Genomic DNA, 17043 nt, shown 5'->3' on the forward strand with positions numbered 1-17043 from the left:
CTGACAATAAGTTTTCAAAAATAATGAAAGTTTTGATGAATAAAAGATCCCCCAGGGAAGATCTGACTCACTTTATTAAAAAAAAAATTGTCATAAACAGAAATCCTTGTTTATTTCAATATTTTTCCTGTTTTTTTTTTTTTTTAAGATTTCTATTGTAGTTTGGCTTTAATTATGCATTTCCCTTTCATTTTTTAGCTAAAGTCTAAATCTGCACATTTATTTTGCACAAATATGTTTTCTTCAACTGATGTGGGTTTTTTCTTTTGATCTCCAAAGAGTGAATGAAATATCTGACGTTTTTGAAGAACATTTTGAACTGACAACAAGAATTGCTTGAAAATAGTTTGGTTTTATTTACTGAAAACTTACTTTGAAGTGTTTAGGCCCCCAAATCTCCCACATTTCTGTTATGGCTTTGGCTTGATTTTTAAAATCTGGCAGAAACATTTATTCTCAATAGCCAATTTACAGTTTTATCTCACTCTATATATTTGTAACTAAAGGAAAAGTTCCACAAAACGTCCCCCAGGCAATGGAAATCTTTGCAGTACAAGAAAATGAAGCCAGAGTGAGATCTCTTACTTTTGAACATGCAGCCCTGTGTTACCTGAACACAGGAGACAGAGGGGTGGTAGAGGAGTGACAGGTTTATGATCAGATGCAGGACATGAATGATTAACAGTTTCTATCTTCAGTGTGATCACTGCAAGAAAAATTACTAAAATTAATTTGTGTCTTTATGAGTTCTCTAGATTTATTGTGTGTGTGTGTGGTGTGTGTGTGTGTGTGTGTTTAAAACCTATAAAAAAGGATTAAAGTCCAAATTTCTTTGCTATGTTGCTATTTTTGGACGAATTCTTATCATATATGGTCAAAATAGCTATATACTTCTTTTATTCAAAGCTCTGTGCGATTGTGTACAAAGTGTCAAACTTCACATTTTTGGATTACTTTAGCATTTTTTCCCCAATTTTTCACTTTGTTAAAGTACACTGTTTCACTTTATTGTAGCTGTCATTAGTTCTTCTGTTTTTCATCTCTGTTTCATCTCAGCTCAGCTCAGGTTTTTTTATCTCTTTGGTAGTTATACGTACTGTTAGTGCTATCCATCCATGCATCCACCCATTAATTTCATAATCCACTAGTCCTTTTTGGGGTTGTGGGGGGCTGGAGCCAGCTTCACATGGGCGAGGACAGAGTACAGTACACCAGTCTGTCGCAGGGCCAACACATAGAGACAAACAAGCACTCACTCTCACATTCACACCAAGTCAATAATTAACATGCAAACTCCTCACAGAAAGGCTCTGAGCCCCGGTCAGTATTTGAACCTCTTGCTGTGAGGCAAGAACGCTAATCACTGCTCCACTGTTGTTACTTGAGTCATTTTTGAAAATAACACTTTCATACAACTACTAACCTAAACGCTTCAAAAAATGCACGAGATTTATGGCTTTGCTTTCAGACTCAAACAAATAACAACGTTGTGTCTTTCACAACTTACTCCTCACGTGGACAGTATGGGATACTACACAAAACAGATGACAAAGGAAGAAAATATGAGAAAATTACAACATTAAGGTCAACACACATCCATATACAAGTGTGTGTGTATTCATTCAGTTTTGTAGCAAGATGATCTCTTCCAAGGATAATCAGTGATTTACCTAAAAAAAAATCCCAAGCCAACTTGCATACTGTACATATATTTGTTTATATTATTAAAAGAATCTGAGTTTGACTGAGGGACAATTGGTTAGTTAAATGGGATTTTGAAATGTTTCCAAGTAGGCAAGCGACTGGGTCTGGAGGGAAGCTAAAAGTGAATCTTGGATATGTTTTATAAATACCTTGCCAGAAATCTTTCAGGGTTTGTCTTTGATTAAAAGCAAAAGTTGATTAAGTCAAATTCTAAAATGCCTCTCTCTTAAAAAACAAAAAACACTTCACATCATCATTCAGTGCACCTGTACAAAATGTTGAAAGCAACTAAAGAAAGTCAACAAATGTATATATAAAGATCACAAAATAAAAATTATAGAATCAATTACTATAAACATGCAAATTCAAAGGTTTAATTTTAATTGTGGTTGTTTGGAAGTAACTCAAGGATTTAGATCAGTAGATTTCAAAAAGTATGTGCAAGATTACTGTAATGACAAGCTTGCAAGTTGAATTCCCACAGCGCATAGGTCACTGCCATGGCTCCCTGAGCAAGACCCCTGAACCCCCATCAGCTCCTAGGAGTTTCTTAATGTGGCTGCCAATCACCTCCTCGAAGCAGGATGGGTGACTGGGAAAGGGATTTTCTACAAAGGGTTAGTTAAAATTGTAAAGTATCCAGTATTAGTTAACTTATATAGCCTACTGCTTAATTATAGTAATAAATGAATGTGTTATGTGTTTCTTTCACCCTTGAATGTAACGCAGAGGTGGAAGAAATAAAATAAAAGCCTCGTAACATCATTTTAAACCTTGCATGGAGACAGAAAGCCTCCTGGTGCTGATGCTGGGGCTTGCTTGATTGACAGCTCTGTCAACATGACGTCACAGGTTCTCATGCCGCCATACACCAGATCTCACTTGTGATTGGCCGAGATGTAGGAAGTTCCAACTCAGCCAATCAGAGCCGCGCTTACTCGCCCAGTGGGTCAGGACCAACATGGCAGCTCTCTGAGTTTTGGAGGAGGGGAGCTGCTGTAAATAAACACAAATTCAACCTTTTGAAGACAGCGACAGCGTCGGGGTGTTCGAGTTTAGGAGCTACTGGACCGCGGGAGGGAAAATGTCGAGTGACGGAAACAAGAAACAGTTTTGGAAGAGAAACACAGCGAAGGTTCCCGGCAGGTGAGTGACGTGTTCCCTCCTGATGGTTAGCTTAGCCCGGCTAGCCGCACTCAGCTGACGCGGCTCTGTTCGGCGTCAAGCGAAGCTTTAACTTCTACTGACTGTTTCCTTAATCTACAAACCTGGGGAGTTTTACACGTGACAACCCGCAGCTCTCGGAGAGAAATCACCTCCGCAAACACAAGCTCACACTCCGCTCTGTTAGCTGGCTAAAAGCTCCTATGCTAACTAGGCTAATAGTTATTTACCCATAACGACATAACTTTTAGCCAGTGGAACTAAAACCCAGATTATATCACGGGGTTACATCTAAACACTACATATCAATACCGTCTTGGCCACTTTCTTGCAGTTGAACCGGTGATGCTTGAAGTAAAGCTAACACTGCTAGCGTGACAACAAGTGATCGATCAGTTCATTCATTCTGTTTCTGTCTTCTTCACTCCCTCAGCATTCAGCATGTGTACGGAGCTCAACATCCACCCTTCGACCCGCTGCTTCACGCTAAGTAAGTATAATCTGTCTCACCATTTTCAATTACCCTGTGATTTTGAACTTTGCTGTGCTTTGGCTTGCATGTTGGCTCATAAAATGGACTTCAAGTCTGAGTTCAAGTTGTTTTTTTGGCACTACTGTTTACATCCAGATTATTTTTAATAGCTGATGGTACATATTTTGTTGTTCATCAGCTTGTAGTGCTAGTATTGTCTTCATTTTGAAGATTGCAGGCTTCAAGTCTTCCATGGCCTTAGGTGAACTTTGTCTCCTCAAAACAACCTTCAAGCATTCGGATGGTTGATTTGTTTCAGGATTCAAGAGTAGTGTTGGACTTTTGTGCATCCTAAGATTTATGTTAGTCGTTGTTCGAATGGTGGAAATACCAAGTATGAGTGTTATCACTTTTGTGGTTTTCCTATTTGAACTTGCTACTTTGTATTTCTGTTGGAACTTTGCCTGTTTGTTTTGTTTGTAGTTACTAAGATGTTCCACACTGAACTATGATGAGACGATCAAGATACTGAATTTGTAAGACTCGCTAACTTTAGCAGCTATAATTGTAACACAACTTATGACCGAATTTAAATATTACAACTATAGATGTGTTTTATTTACATTTTCTGCTTGCTGTAGTTTTAACAGAACAGTTACACCTGCATAACCCAATGTCCAAGTTCAGTGCCATTTGACAGTGGAGAGCAAAAAATATTAAAGGGCATTTAAAACTAAGAAGCTTCAGGTTTCCTCTGAGTTGTGAAAAAGTTTTGTTAAACTAACAAAACACTTAGCAGTTCAGAAAGACCATTAAACTAAGCAAGCATGTGACGTTGAAGATTTCATCTGTCCCAATTGTGATTGCACTTAAAAAGATTGGTAAATAACAATGCATGAACCCCCTGAGATTAATAAACACCAAAGAGATGCAATAAATAGTTTTAAAGATTATGTAATAACAAATATTGAAAAATATTTTCAGAGTTAAAAGTATTCCATTATACTTGAAATTCTATGACACCTCCATTGAACATATGAACATTTTGTGTTGTTTAACTGCAAGATATTAACAGAAAAATACATTGGTAGGGAAGAATTTATCCTGGAACCAAATTTTCTGTTCGTGAGAATGTCTGCATGTTCTCCCCGTATAATCCAAACATAGAACAACCCATTTTGACACTGTCTTCAAATATCCCTCCTTCTCCAACAAACTTGAGATTAACTCATCCAGTAAAACAAAAAATAGAACTGTTGCTTGATACAAATCACATTATGCCTTTAGAGTTACAAAAAAATGAGTTTTTGTCAGAATTATCTTAAGTCAGTGAGATCTGGAAAAAACATAATATGAATGGTTTAATAATCTATTGGTGACTGTGTGTGTGTGTGTGTGTGTGTGTGTGTGTGTGTGTGTGTGTGTGTGTGTGTGTGTGTGTGTGTGTGTGTGTGTGTGTGTGTGTGTGTGTGTGTAAACCTAGCAGCTGTTCTATTTTTAGCCGCGTGGCAACCAGGAATGTGGACGAGTTTGTTTTGCCATCAGGTGGCTGATGAAAACATCAGGGACTGGGACCATGACTACAGTGTTTATGAATAAGTGAAACACCCTACTTTGTGATTCATGTTTTGCGTATTCAGTAGTATTGCCCTGTTATTTACTGAATGCTTTGTTTTGCTGCCACTTTCAGTGTACACCTCCTCATTGTGCTATGTCAGGCGAAGAAGCTTTACTGGAAAATCTAGCTGTAAGTCGGGTGAGGCAATAAGGAAATGTAGCTTGAAATCAGAGCAAAAGTAGATTTTATGTGACCCAAGAATTAAAATAGGAAACTGTTACGAAGCGTTACTTTTTACAATGATTAAAACAATAAAAATTACATCCATTCTTGGCTGGAAAGTGTTGGAAAACAGGAATGTTTTGTGCTTGGCGAACTTTTGTGAACTCACCTGAGTGAAAAATACTTTGGCCTCTTTTTATAACATGTCATTGTGCCTATCTCAACTCCATTCGCACTCTCTCTCTCGCTCTCTCTCTCTCTCACACACACACACACACACACACACACACACACACACACACACACGACACAGGGAAGTAGAGGGAAAGAAAAACAGCCCATTATTCCATAATAATCCTTTTCTTTCTCCTGATTGATGTTTAATCATGTAGATTTCCACCGAGGGTTGGATTTAATTTGCTTGTTTTTTTTTCTGGTTGGTTATAAGTTCGGACTCTCTTTCTTCCCTCCAAGTTATGAGGCAGGCAAGCTAATATGGACACGTCGCGCTCCTTCCTTTATTATGCTAATTTTGTCTTTGTAGGAAATCGGAGCACCTTTCCCCTCCCACCTCCCACCTCTCTTTCCCCCACCGCACCATAAAACAGGAAAGATTGAGTTTAATTGAATCTGCTTTTTCTCTCCTGTTGCATTTCTGTATCGAATGTGTTCCTGTAAAGTTTTTGGTAATTTTAAACAAATGAGGTTAAGTCTCCCCCCCCCCCCCCCGAATTAACCATGCAGCCTTGCAGTATATTTTCAAATAAAGGCTGTTCCCTACATAAAAAGATGTATTTAAAACTGCTTGATACAAAATAGTATAATGATTTATCGTCCAATACTTATCCTGAAGCGTCCTGATTTTTTCATTCTTCCATCTTCTGTAACAGTTTATCTAATTTAGAGTCATTGGGAAGACTGGACTGCTTGTTATTTGTAAAATATTTGATGATATTTTTGGGCGTTGGATCACAATATGACTCACGATAAACCAGTATTTGATGTGTATTTTTGTGTTTTGGGACTTCTACTTGAAGATAGTGTTGTAGTGGTATTTCTGTTGCACGATTTACATTGAAAGACATGGGGAAGTATTAATTGTTCTTTTCTCATGTGTGCATCTGTATTTGTAGTTTGGATGGCTCAAGCATCCGAACCTGATTAGTGTTGAAAGCTATTCAGACAGTTGAAACGTTTCACAGCACTTGAAGTGATCTTGAATCAAAGAGTGAGAGAAATTAAAAGAATAATGGGTCTTTAACTAACTATCAAAAAAGTCTTAAGCTGCAGCGTCCACACATATTTTGTGTTTTTTTCTTAAGTCGATGTGATCAACAGTTGTTGTTCAGTCGTTCACAGACTCAAAAACAGGATTTCTCGGTAAATATGCGAGTTGAATGTTTATTTGATTAAAGCAAAAGGTGAACATAAGGGGCTTTCCCTGTAGCGAGTTATATATCTAATATCCTAGTTTTTTTTTGCTGGTCTGGTGATGACTGTGTCCCTCTCTCTACCGTGTCTCCTCTTCCTCTCGCCTGTTCCTTCTATATATACAATTTGTATCAAAATAATCCAATTAAGCTTCTCTAAATAAACTAAATGACTGACCGACAATAAATGTAAATAGCTCAGATAGTCACATTTCTTCAGTTGTTGGTTAGAGGTTGATTTTCAGTGTGGATTTTTTGCAGGTTGTTCTTTTATTTCCATTTCATTTCTGAAATAATCAAACTCTCCTGGATGTCCAACTTTGCATTTCTTTGTTTTTAATTACTCATATTGTCAGCGTCGTCGTCTCTCGTACAACTCATCTGATACTTGAAACGTTTCGATAGCTAACATCCTCTGAAGCGTATCCCGGTGTTTTCATTCATCTCCATTATTAGCAATTTGCGAGGAGCTCATTCCCGCAGTTTATTTATTCATATCTGCATCTGTCCTTCTCACTTTCGGCTCTACTGAGCGTCGGAGCTCTGATTTTTCTGTGCTTCAGTGTCTCCAGCACACTGAAGGCTCAAGTGCGGATTTTTAAAAGCAGTGCCACCAACAGCTTGGTGATTCGGAGCGGCTCAGCCAATCAGGGGGTGAATACGAGGCTTATTACCAGGGAGTATACAGGCTTCCAGTCACTCTGTGCATTTTTAAGCATGTTCATCATCTACGATCTCCCCTTCAGAGACCAAATTCATCCCGATTATCCTGTAATGTGTCCTGACCTTTATACAGGGTTATTTAAGTGTTGATGAGTTGATGCTGAGTGGCACCTTCGTCAAAACAACACTATGTTTGTGTTTCCACCAGACGTGTCTCGGTGATTGCTCATCAAAAATGAACAGCAGGTTTAATTTTGATTTTATCTGTGTCAAATTGCAAAGGGGAGATGATAAGCAGGTTATTTTCAAAACACAGTCTCTACAGTTGATGGATGCCATTTAACCCCCCCTTACACACACACACACACACACACACACACACACACACACACACACACACACACACACACACACACACACACACACACACACACACACACACACACACTCTCTCTCTCTTTTTATCTCTGTTCCTTTTAATCTCATCCTTTTTCATTTTTATCTTCACTGTCTAACCTCTGTTTCTTCCTGTCCCCCCCAGTCTAATGAAAGCAGGCAACAAGCCGCCCCCAGCCACACCAGGCAAGCCCAAGAAGGCCACCACGTTCCAGGAGTTTGAAAGCATCACGAGCGACGCCTGGGATGCAGGTGACGACGATGACGAGCTGCTGGCCATGGCTGCACAGAACCTCAACATCGAGGTGGTGATGGAGACGGCCAATAAGGTAAAGTAGTCATTTTCTTTGCACCTCTACTCTATCTGAGCATAAAAAGTTCGTTTGACAGAGAAAAGAAAATCCCAACTTGTCTCTTGAAACCCTGCGACTGTCCAGGTGATTGAGAATCACAGCAAGCAGCAGGAGCGTCAGAGGCAGGACGACACGCCAGAGCCGGATCAAAGAGAAGAGGACACGCAGGAGGAGGTGGCGGAGGAAGAGGACGACGAGGAGGAGGACGAGGAGGAGGAGGAAGACAGAGTGGACGAGGGAGACGTGACCAGCCCAGATGTGTCGTTTGCCTCCCAAAGCAGCCCTCGCACTGATAGCCGCCTGGTGAAGTCCCACAGCGAAGCTCCAATTGGGTCACCTAAAGGTTAGTGCACGTCGCTGCACGGCGTCCAGAAAGTTTTAGCTTCACCTGCAGCGCATACTAATCCTCTGTGAGGCCGAAGTCAAGAAAGCAGCTTTAATCAAGAATAATAGAGGTTGTTTTTATAATCTCCACAAGGTGGCAGTGCTGCAGTCACAGCTTTATGTCCCAGAGATGAAGTTAGACAGGAAGTCAAGTTGAGCCAGCAGTATAATAATGATTCATTTGTAGTTTTTAAGGCTTATTTATGCGCGGTGTACACAAGAAAACGATGTAACTGCCACTGAATTTTTACCTCCGCATGTCCAATGCATTTTGCATTTAATCCACCAGAGGGCGCTGCTCTGAGTTAACAGGTATTACGAAAGAAGCTCAATCAGAACCATTTAATCTGCTTGACTATTAAACAATTACTGCGACAAATCTGAATTAAGAGTCAATACTGTGTTTTTCTGAGAACTGATGCATCATCACTGCAAACGATATATCAGAACAGAATGCTTTTATTTCTATTTTGTGTTATTTGTTAAGAGATTGACTCCATCTGGTGCAAATTAAAGAAATACATTCACATTGCACTCGCGCACCAGCGGGTCTTAATTGTAATAATTTGTTTCTAATAAAACAACTTTTCTTCTTTAAAGACTTGGAAGAGGCGGAAAATTTGCCAAAGCAACAAATTCATGTAAGAAGTATCTAGACTTAGCTTTTAGTCTTGTTTGAAGAATTAATTTCAGATCAAAAACATGTGATTAATCATTTTTCAAAGCCTTGCCATCTTTCCTTCGTCGCTACTTTTTATCATCTCGTTTGAATTAATCAGCGGCTGAACAGTAAAGTGATTGAGCTTTGATCTGAAACAGGTTTAATTTCAAGAATTCACTTGAGCTAAAATTTCTCATGAATGAGATTATTGGTATCACAAGTAAACATGTTGTATTCGTGTAGTTGGAGGAAAAAAGTTTAATAAGTCACAGAGAAACAGCCGAAACAACAATAGCAGCGACAGTGTGAATTAGTATGAGAGTCGATGGCTGCCAGGTCGCTGGGATCATCCTCCTTGTTTGCTGGCTCCAGTGGCAGCCGCAGCTGGAAGGCCTTGTGTCAGAGCAGGAAGTGACCCCTTCCAGCTGTGAGCATGGAAATCTGTCTGGAACATCTGTCGAGTGTTGCTGCAGCCGCGGGTTCAGCGGACTTGATTTAGTAATTCCCACAACTCAAGAGAGAACTTCAAAAGAATTATTTAACCCCAGTTGTAGGAAAGTTTTATCGAGTTCAAACGTTAGTCCTTCTGTCTCTAAAGAGATGCACGGGAAAAGAAGACACCTCTGGGTTGGTGTGGTTTCATCACTGTTGACTCCCGCTGTGTTGAACGGCCTCATTGTCTCCCTTGTGTTTCGCTCAGACGTGGATCTATTTGTGCTCTACAGACTGTAACATCATCATCATCATCTTAAGTACCAGTGAAGCGTCTGGCGACTGTTTGCCTGTCTGCTGGTTGTCTGTCTGTCTGCAGTTCCGCCTGTTGCTCTGTTAGATCCAGATAAGACGAGCAGCCCACTGGCTTCAGGCACTTCCTCTTATCTCCTCGCAGAAGACAACGGCATCCACTGTGTTGAAACGCAGCGTGGATGTGCAGTAGAGGGAAGTGCAGGGAGTCGTTGCTACAGACGAGCACATGACACAGATTTGGTGGGGATTGTGGATTTGGTCGTATTCAGTAACCTTTACAACAGGCTGACGGGAAAGAGGCTCCAATCCGGCCCGCCAAACCATCAAGCACATGGTAAAAATTCAAGGAAAATGCTGATCTTTTTAAAAAAATGTTTACTCAGAGTCACGGACGCAACACTGAGACCTTGAGATCATTGCGATTAAACTAGCATTTGCCTCAAAGCTAAGCTATCAGGGTGAGTTTGAAAAAAACATGCAGAATGCAACATTTTTAAAAAATATTTCACCATATTTTCCACCAAGAGGTGTCATTAAAATCGTATTTATGTTGAGATTGTGGTCACATCTTCGTTAAGTACACACCGCGCCACAACAAAAACACACTTTAAAGTCTAAATTTAAATGTTATTTCACAATTTTACCTTTCAGGATCGCTGCCTTAACTAAAATGTGTTTGACACCGCTGCTCTACAACATCTATGACTTGACTGAAATTGACTTCAGTTTCAGCTGGTTGAGGCTGTTTTTAGCCCTTGAGATCCTTTTCTAAACAGGAAACGACTGTATTAGTGGATCAGAGGAAAACGCTGTTCTTGACTACTTGATTTATCCACGGCCAACGTCCTTTTTGAATTCAGTTGTTCACAGTTTTTTGGATGCTGACAAGCAGACACACCATTAGTTTCCTGTTTTTTATTTAAGCTGTTAGCCAACTTCTTGAAGATTGAGAAACATCACACATCAGTCCTACTTTTAATAATGTTAAATTTGGCCCGAGCTCATCGGAGAGGTTTTAAATTCATCTATATATCCATTTGGGAGCTTGTAATTGGCAGTGCTGTGAAGCTGTACTGCATTATACTGAGGGGTGTTTGTAATATTTTGGCCGTTTCATTCTCCATAAAAGAGGGGCAGGATTTATGGCCGCTGGATCACATTAAATTGTGCAAGTGTGTCTAATTAAGTGGCCGCTAAGTCTATATAATTGTTTCAAGTGCAAAAGCATTTCGCTCTTATTTCTCATCGGTTTTTTTTCCATGTACAGCCTGTCAGGAGAACATAGCTAACTTCCTCAAACTACTTTTTTTTCCCGGCTTTTAATAGCCTTTTAAAAGTTCCGTTATTAAATGGATTATAAAACGTCCTATTGTTGAAATGACAGAATAGTTCCCTCTGCTGAAAAACTGCTGCCAGCTCTAATAATCTTTTTTAATTTTTGTAAGTGCAAATAAAGCACTTGAGAACAGATTTGTAGCTTTTTATTTGTTCTTGTAAAAAGCGAGGAGGATATTAAAATCGGCAGCCTTCCAGTCTCCTTAATTGCCATCCAGCGCCTGTGTGGGTGCCGCGCACGGTGGCCGTCGCAGAGGACCTGCCGTCACCATCAAATGCCAGTGCAGAAGCGCTTTGTGAGCTTTTTTTTGCTGGGAGTTTGGTGCGACAGACGGAGCACGATGACCCGATCTCACCAACTTGTTTATGTGGCGCCTCGGCTTTCGTGCGACTCTCTCCATTTTTGCTCGCGCACATCTGTGGGAACATGTGGGCCGCAGCAGACTGAATTAATGTGTTTGTCTACTTGTTATAGAGCCTTCACGGCTGAAACGGAAATAATGCAGCAGATCCAACTGCTGCGTTCCCAGAGGGTCCGTGGCAAAACAGGCGACTGACTGTAACTACAGTCGTTACCACCTGGATATATGAGGGTTTGCCAAACCGGGCAAAAAGAAGTCGTCGTACAAGTTCCTAAACTTTAACATGATACAGTTCATGAGCTTTCCTTTTCCTTTTTTTAATTAATTGCAAATAAAAAGAAAAGAAAAATCCTCCCTGCTTCGTGAAGCGTACTAGTTCTCAGTTCATATTCAGCTGACGTGCTAATTGTTGCTGCCTCGGCTGTGATCCCTCCGTATGCCGCCGGAGCCCTCATGTGCCGTTTGTCTCTGCCTCCGTCTCGCCATGCCAGATGCAGCGGGCGAGCACGCCGCCCTCCACAGACAGCGCTCGCTGCCCCACCGGCCCCCCGTCATCCCGCTGGTGGCCCGCATGGCCGACCAGAACACGTCGGGGACCCCCGCCATGACCGAGAGGGAGGCGTCCCGTCTGGACAAGTTCAAGCAGCTGCTGGCCGGGCCCAACACGGATCTGGGTAAGACATGCTCACGCGGCAGTTTTACACCTTCTCCGCTCAGTTTTTCTTATTTCAGTTGTACGGCAGCCTCTTTTTTTTTTTTTTAGTCATTTCCTTGCATTCTTCCGTGTCTCACTGTGGACATGCCAGCTGTGCTTCGCTTTTAACGACGCCATGAGAGGGGAAAGTCATCCAGCCATCTGGACACACAGATTACCAAGGGGGGGTAAAAAAAAAAAATCCCACCACCAACAAAAGCAAATGACAGGCCTTTGTTCTAACCAAGCGACGGGCCTTTATTGTTCATCCAACCCCAGAGTTTTGCAGCACTGCTACCCCCAGCGGGGCTGTGAAATCCTCGCAGACTTCCCCTCTTCACAGTTGACTTCATGTCCTTTGCAAGTAACTTTTGGCAGCAACTTGTTGCTGTAATACGCAGTTGTCTGTCTGAGCGGCGAGAATCGGCCAGGGGGCGGAAGTTTTTAGCGGGTCATGTGTGAATGTAAAACACACAAAACTGCGATTGTTAAAGTTTGACGGGAGCAGCGGCGGTTTGGTGTCAGCGGAGGGCGAGTCACATAATGGAAGATGATTCACTGCCGGACCGAAACGTCTCTTTAAATCCAGTTTTCTGTCTGATCTCTGGAAGATTAAAGATGTGCACTCCGTGTCCTTGGGTAGTTTTCATTCATTTGTAGTGCTTTGTATGTTTGTGTGACAGAAAGAGAGCATAAAGAGAGTGAATAAAAAAAAAAAAAAAGTGCCGATCTCAATGCATGAAGACAGAGTTGGAAATATTTCATTTCAAATATGGATTCAGGGTTGAAGAAAAACTTGTTAAGCAGTATCAAATGGAATAAATACACTTCATTTATTTCATTTTTCTATTTGACATCCGTTTTTTTTTTTTTTTTTTTTTTTTGTGATGCTATTATTTAATAAGTTCTTGATAATTAATGGCCGACCTGCTAATACTGATATACAGACAGTGGCCAATCGGACTACAGTTTCCCCGCAAGCGTGCAAGTTTATATCCTCTGGGCGACTTTGCCACCTCTTTACTTTCCCCCTGTGTAGTTTTCTTCGGGGCACACAAACACACCTCAAGCGTTTGGCCAAGATCCCAAAATGTAAATGTTCATTAGGGTTAGAATGGCCTTCGTCAGCACTCCGCTTCGCCCCTCCGAAACTTTTTCAGCGAAAACAAACCGGTTCACAAGTCATCAGCGTTGGTCGACAGCGATGGCGGGGCCGGCCCGGGCAAAGTGTATCTTGTACATCAGCAGAGTGTCTTGAGATGTCAGCCCCCATTAGGACCTGCCAGGCATCACATGCCGGCTGTCTAAATTTAGTTGAGTCTCTGCGCCGTGATTAGATGGGCGAGAACAGGCGAGCGACGCTGCCGGCTGCTGGCAGCATGAGAGATGAACTTCATTCACGGGACATAATTAAGTGAAGGATCGGAGGAGGAGGGCGCTGAGAGGTGATTGGGGAGGGGAGAAGGATGGGGCAGATAAGATAAGATAAGATGAAACTTTAATGATCCCCGTGGGGAAATTGGGTCATTGCAGCAGCAAAGAATGGGATCTAGATGTGAATACAAAAAAACGGGGGGGAAAGCAAGCTTACATGTGAAGGAATTTAAACCTGGTTTAATAAACTATTCCTAAAACTAAAGTATGCTTTTTGCCTATTTGTTGTGAAGACATGTTTTGTGATTTAGCTCCAATTTCCCTGCATTATCGTCCGGAGGCGTTGACTCGAGCAGCCCTCATTTAAATTCAGATGTCCACACAGATTGAGCTGCTTGTCCTTTGACGGAGAGGTCATCGCTCCCGCCTGCGACGCATCCGCGCCCATACAAATTCTTCCCCGCGCGCCGGCAGACGCTGTCAGCAGGGACGACGCCCCCTTGTGTAAAAGGGAAGTTTGACCGACCGTCCTTGAGCTGGAAGGACCGGGGGCCGGGATAATCCATCGGCCGGTCGCCGCACTTGAACGGTGTAATTAATTGCGGAGGCAGCCATGTTTTTGGGCCAAGCCCCCTGACATGTCGGGGAGGACAGACTCCGCTTCTCGTGACTGTTTGGTCAGTGTGTGTGACCTGACACACAACCCGGGCTCATCAGTCTCCGAGAACACTCCTGAATACACACAGTGAGCGAATGACGGCTCGACCGTGTAGGACGATCGAGAAAAGTGTCGAGATTTACGAGGAATCTCACACCTTTGCGTCTTGATATTGTGAAACTCGCCTTCATAATTTCCGCATTCAGAAACTCCTGTCAGTTTCCACCCCCCCTTCTCGTCGTCTCTTTAACTCTCCCGCTCGCTCGCCAGCTTGTTCTCTCTCCATCCAGCCTTGCGACAGGTTGTGACAGGAGTCTGTTTAGCATGTAAGGTCGCGGAGAAGGTGGTGACCCCGTGCGCGCGTGTGAGCGCCGGTGATTGATGCCGGGTTGATCCCGGCTAATTATTCCTGATGTCCTGAGGCGAGCCTGTCTGTTGAGCGAACCTCAACACAGCGGCCACTGTATGCTCAGCGAGGAAGAGGCGTTTCCAGCTGGGAGACCGAGTTAAAACAGTCACGCAAAAAAAAAAAAAAAAGAACTTACTCCTGCAGCCAGCAGGATGCACATGTGAAATTTCCCTTCCTGTTGTCGATTGCCTCAACTGAGACTAAAACGTATGAAAATGTAATTTTTATTTTTTTTTCAGAATGAGTTAAAATTTGAAAAAAAAAAGTCACCAAAAAGTTTTTTTTTTTCTTGTTTTTAGAATCTGGAGGCTTGATTTAACAGAGGAGTAGACTTTTTAGATTTTTTTAGTTTTTTTGTTTTTTATGAAGCTTTTTAAAATTAGCATTGAGGGCTCATTAGTTCATGAAAGATCTTTTCCAAGTGCAGTGAAGCAGACGAGACTGTGACTTGTAAATGTATTAAGACTGCAGAAACAAAGCAGTGACGCAGTTTTTTTTTTTTAATCTAGCATCTTATGTTCCTTTTTATTTTTTGTAGTAAATACAGTGATTATGCTTTGTTCGTATAATTCATTAATACATAAGCATAAATACTTATTCTACTTATTCTATTCAAAGTTTGTAAACATGGAAAAAATTATGTGTCTTGACTATTGGATTAAATGTCTTTGATTTTGAAATAACTGCAGAGTGTGGGCTCTGCCAAAATGATAAGTTTCATCGGGTTAAGTCTTGACCTTTAAATCCCACTTGGAGCTGGAAGGTTAAAAGCCGAATGGATGCTCTCTTGAAGATATTGTTGCAGATTTAATTTAATCTTTGTAACTGTAGGCACATTTTTTTTTCTTTTACTAGACGGGCTTCCTGCTACTGTAACTGCATGAAAATCGAGTCCTATGCTCAGTTTTCACTATTCATTTATTCCTAATATATTTGAATAGGGCGCTTCCAGTCAGAGCTGCTAATCCTTCGAACAATGATTCCTACTTTATAATTAAGTGTTTCAATGGTTTGAAGCCATCAATAAAATCAGCAGAGCCGTTTTCTTTATTTATATTAGACAGTGCTTCAATTAAATCAAATACATGCCGGAAAAAAGTGGAAAACAAAGTAATCACCATGAAAATAAATCAATCGCAACTCTGGAAAAAAGCTAAAATGACTGCAACCCCAGGTAAGATGTAGGAACTTAAGGGATTTAACACAAAGACAAATAAGCATCAGCATATAAAACATTCTTACTGGCGGACAGGCTTCATTCTGTCACTGAATAAACAAGCTTTTATTGGGATTATGGGAGGAAACCACTCTGGAAAAATCATGGAGGCTTTGGGAGAACACACAGTCACCTACAGGTCTTTGTAAGATTTTATTTCTTGATCATTTCCAGTCTAATGAAATTACATTTTCAGCCACACACGTGACTGAATCCTCACAGAAAGTAACACAACTTGACACAAAGTGCTTCCTTCTGGCATGTTTGCACCGCGTGACATTCTGTTCCTGATTTCTGAGACGCTTGCAAGCTGACATTGAATCATCTCGGTCAGTATTTAACAATTACAATTGTTACAAATATAACAATTACAATTTTAGAGACGATTGCATTTCATAACTCTTTTGCAGATCTTAAGGATTTCCACGATGGGATACAATTAAATTGAACAGTGTCATGTGAGATGGAATTAAATGACTTCTTATGATAACAACATCCATTTTAAATGTTCCATAAAGAGGATAGATGTCTCAACAAATGAAGTGCTATTTAGACAGAAATGATTTAGGAGTTTGTCACTTTTGACTAGTTTGCTTCTCCCGTGCAGTTGAGTGTGTGTTTCAAAGTGCATTTGCATCCATCGGGAACTGTGCGGTTCATCGTGGTGTACTTACTGTTCCTCTTAACTCGCTCTTTGACAGCCCAAAAGTCACAGTATTAGATTTTTACGGACAGGAAGCGGTTATTGCTGGATGGCAGAAATACTGCTGTTGCTATGGCAATGCAGCGTTCTGCCATTCTCTTTCCAGGCAATTTATCCTCACTCCCTCTTTCACTTCCCTCTTTTCATCAGTTGCTTCTCTTGTTTGTTCCTCTCGCTCTCTCTCTCTTTTTTTTTTTTTTTTTCCTCCCTCTTCTTCTGTGTGCCGGCTTTTGATGTGGCCATTATATGTGGCAGAGGCCGGTTCACGTGCACTCCCACACATGTTTGCAAACACATCACAAATAACATACGAGAACATACACAAAGTGCTCATAAGCGACGAGAAAAAACAACAAATAACTGACCACATGGAAGACTCGTTGCATTGCACTGCCAATGTGTGTGTGTGTGTGTGTGTGTGTGTGTGTGTGTGTGGCTGTCCTTTCTGTTGGGGGTGCTGCAGCTCTTTGTTACTCCTGCAGCACGGCGGCGCGCGCCTCCTCCAAACCGCCGTCTCGCTCATTGCAGCATGCGCGCT

General features: G+C 41.4%; 1 protein-coding gene across 2 annotated transcripts in view; it reads left to right on the forward strand.

Moving 5' to 3' along the window:
• The first annotated feature begins 2656 nt into the window (after positions 1-2656).
• tbc1d22a (TBC1 domain family, member 22a) overlaps positions 2657-17043 on the forward strand; it is a 121082-nt gene continuing 106695 nt past the window's right edge. For both annotated transcript variants that reach the window (XM_030113355.1, XM_030113354.1), the window contains exons 1-5: positions 2657-2850; positions 3302-3358; positions 7755-7938; positions 8047-8305; positions 11943-12125. In XM_030113355.1, coding sequence (XP_029969215.1) covers positions 2789-2850; positions 3302-3358; positions 7755-7938; positions 8047-8305; positions 11943-12125 — 745 coding nt within the window. In that variant the 5' untranslated portion in view covers positions 2657-2788. The remainder of the gene's footprint in view (positions 2851-3301; positions 3359-7754; positions 7939-8046; positions 8306-11942; positions 12126-17043) is intronic.

Source organism: Salarias fasciatus, chromosome 17 (assembly GCF_902148845.1).
Source record: "Salarias fasciatus chromosome 17, fSalaFa1.1, whole genome shotgun sequence".
NCBI lineage: Eukaryota > Metazoa > Chordata > Actinopteri > Blenniiformes > Blenniidae > Salarias > Salarias fasciatus.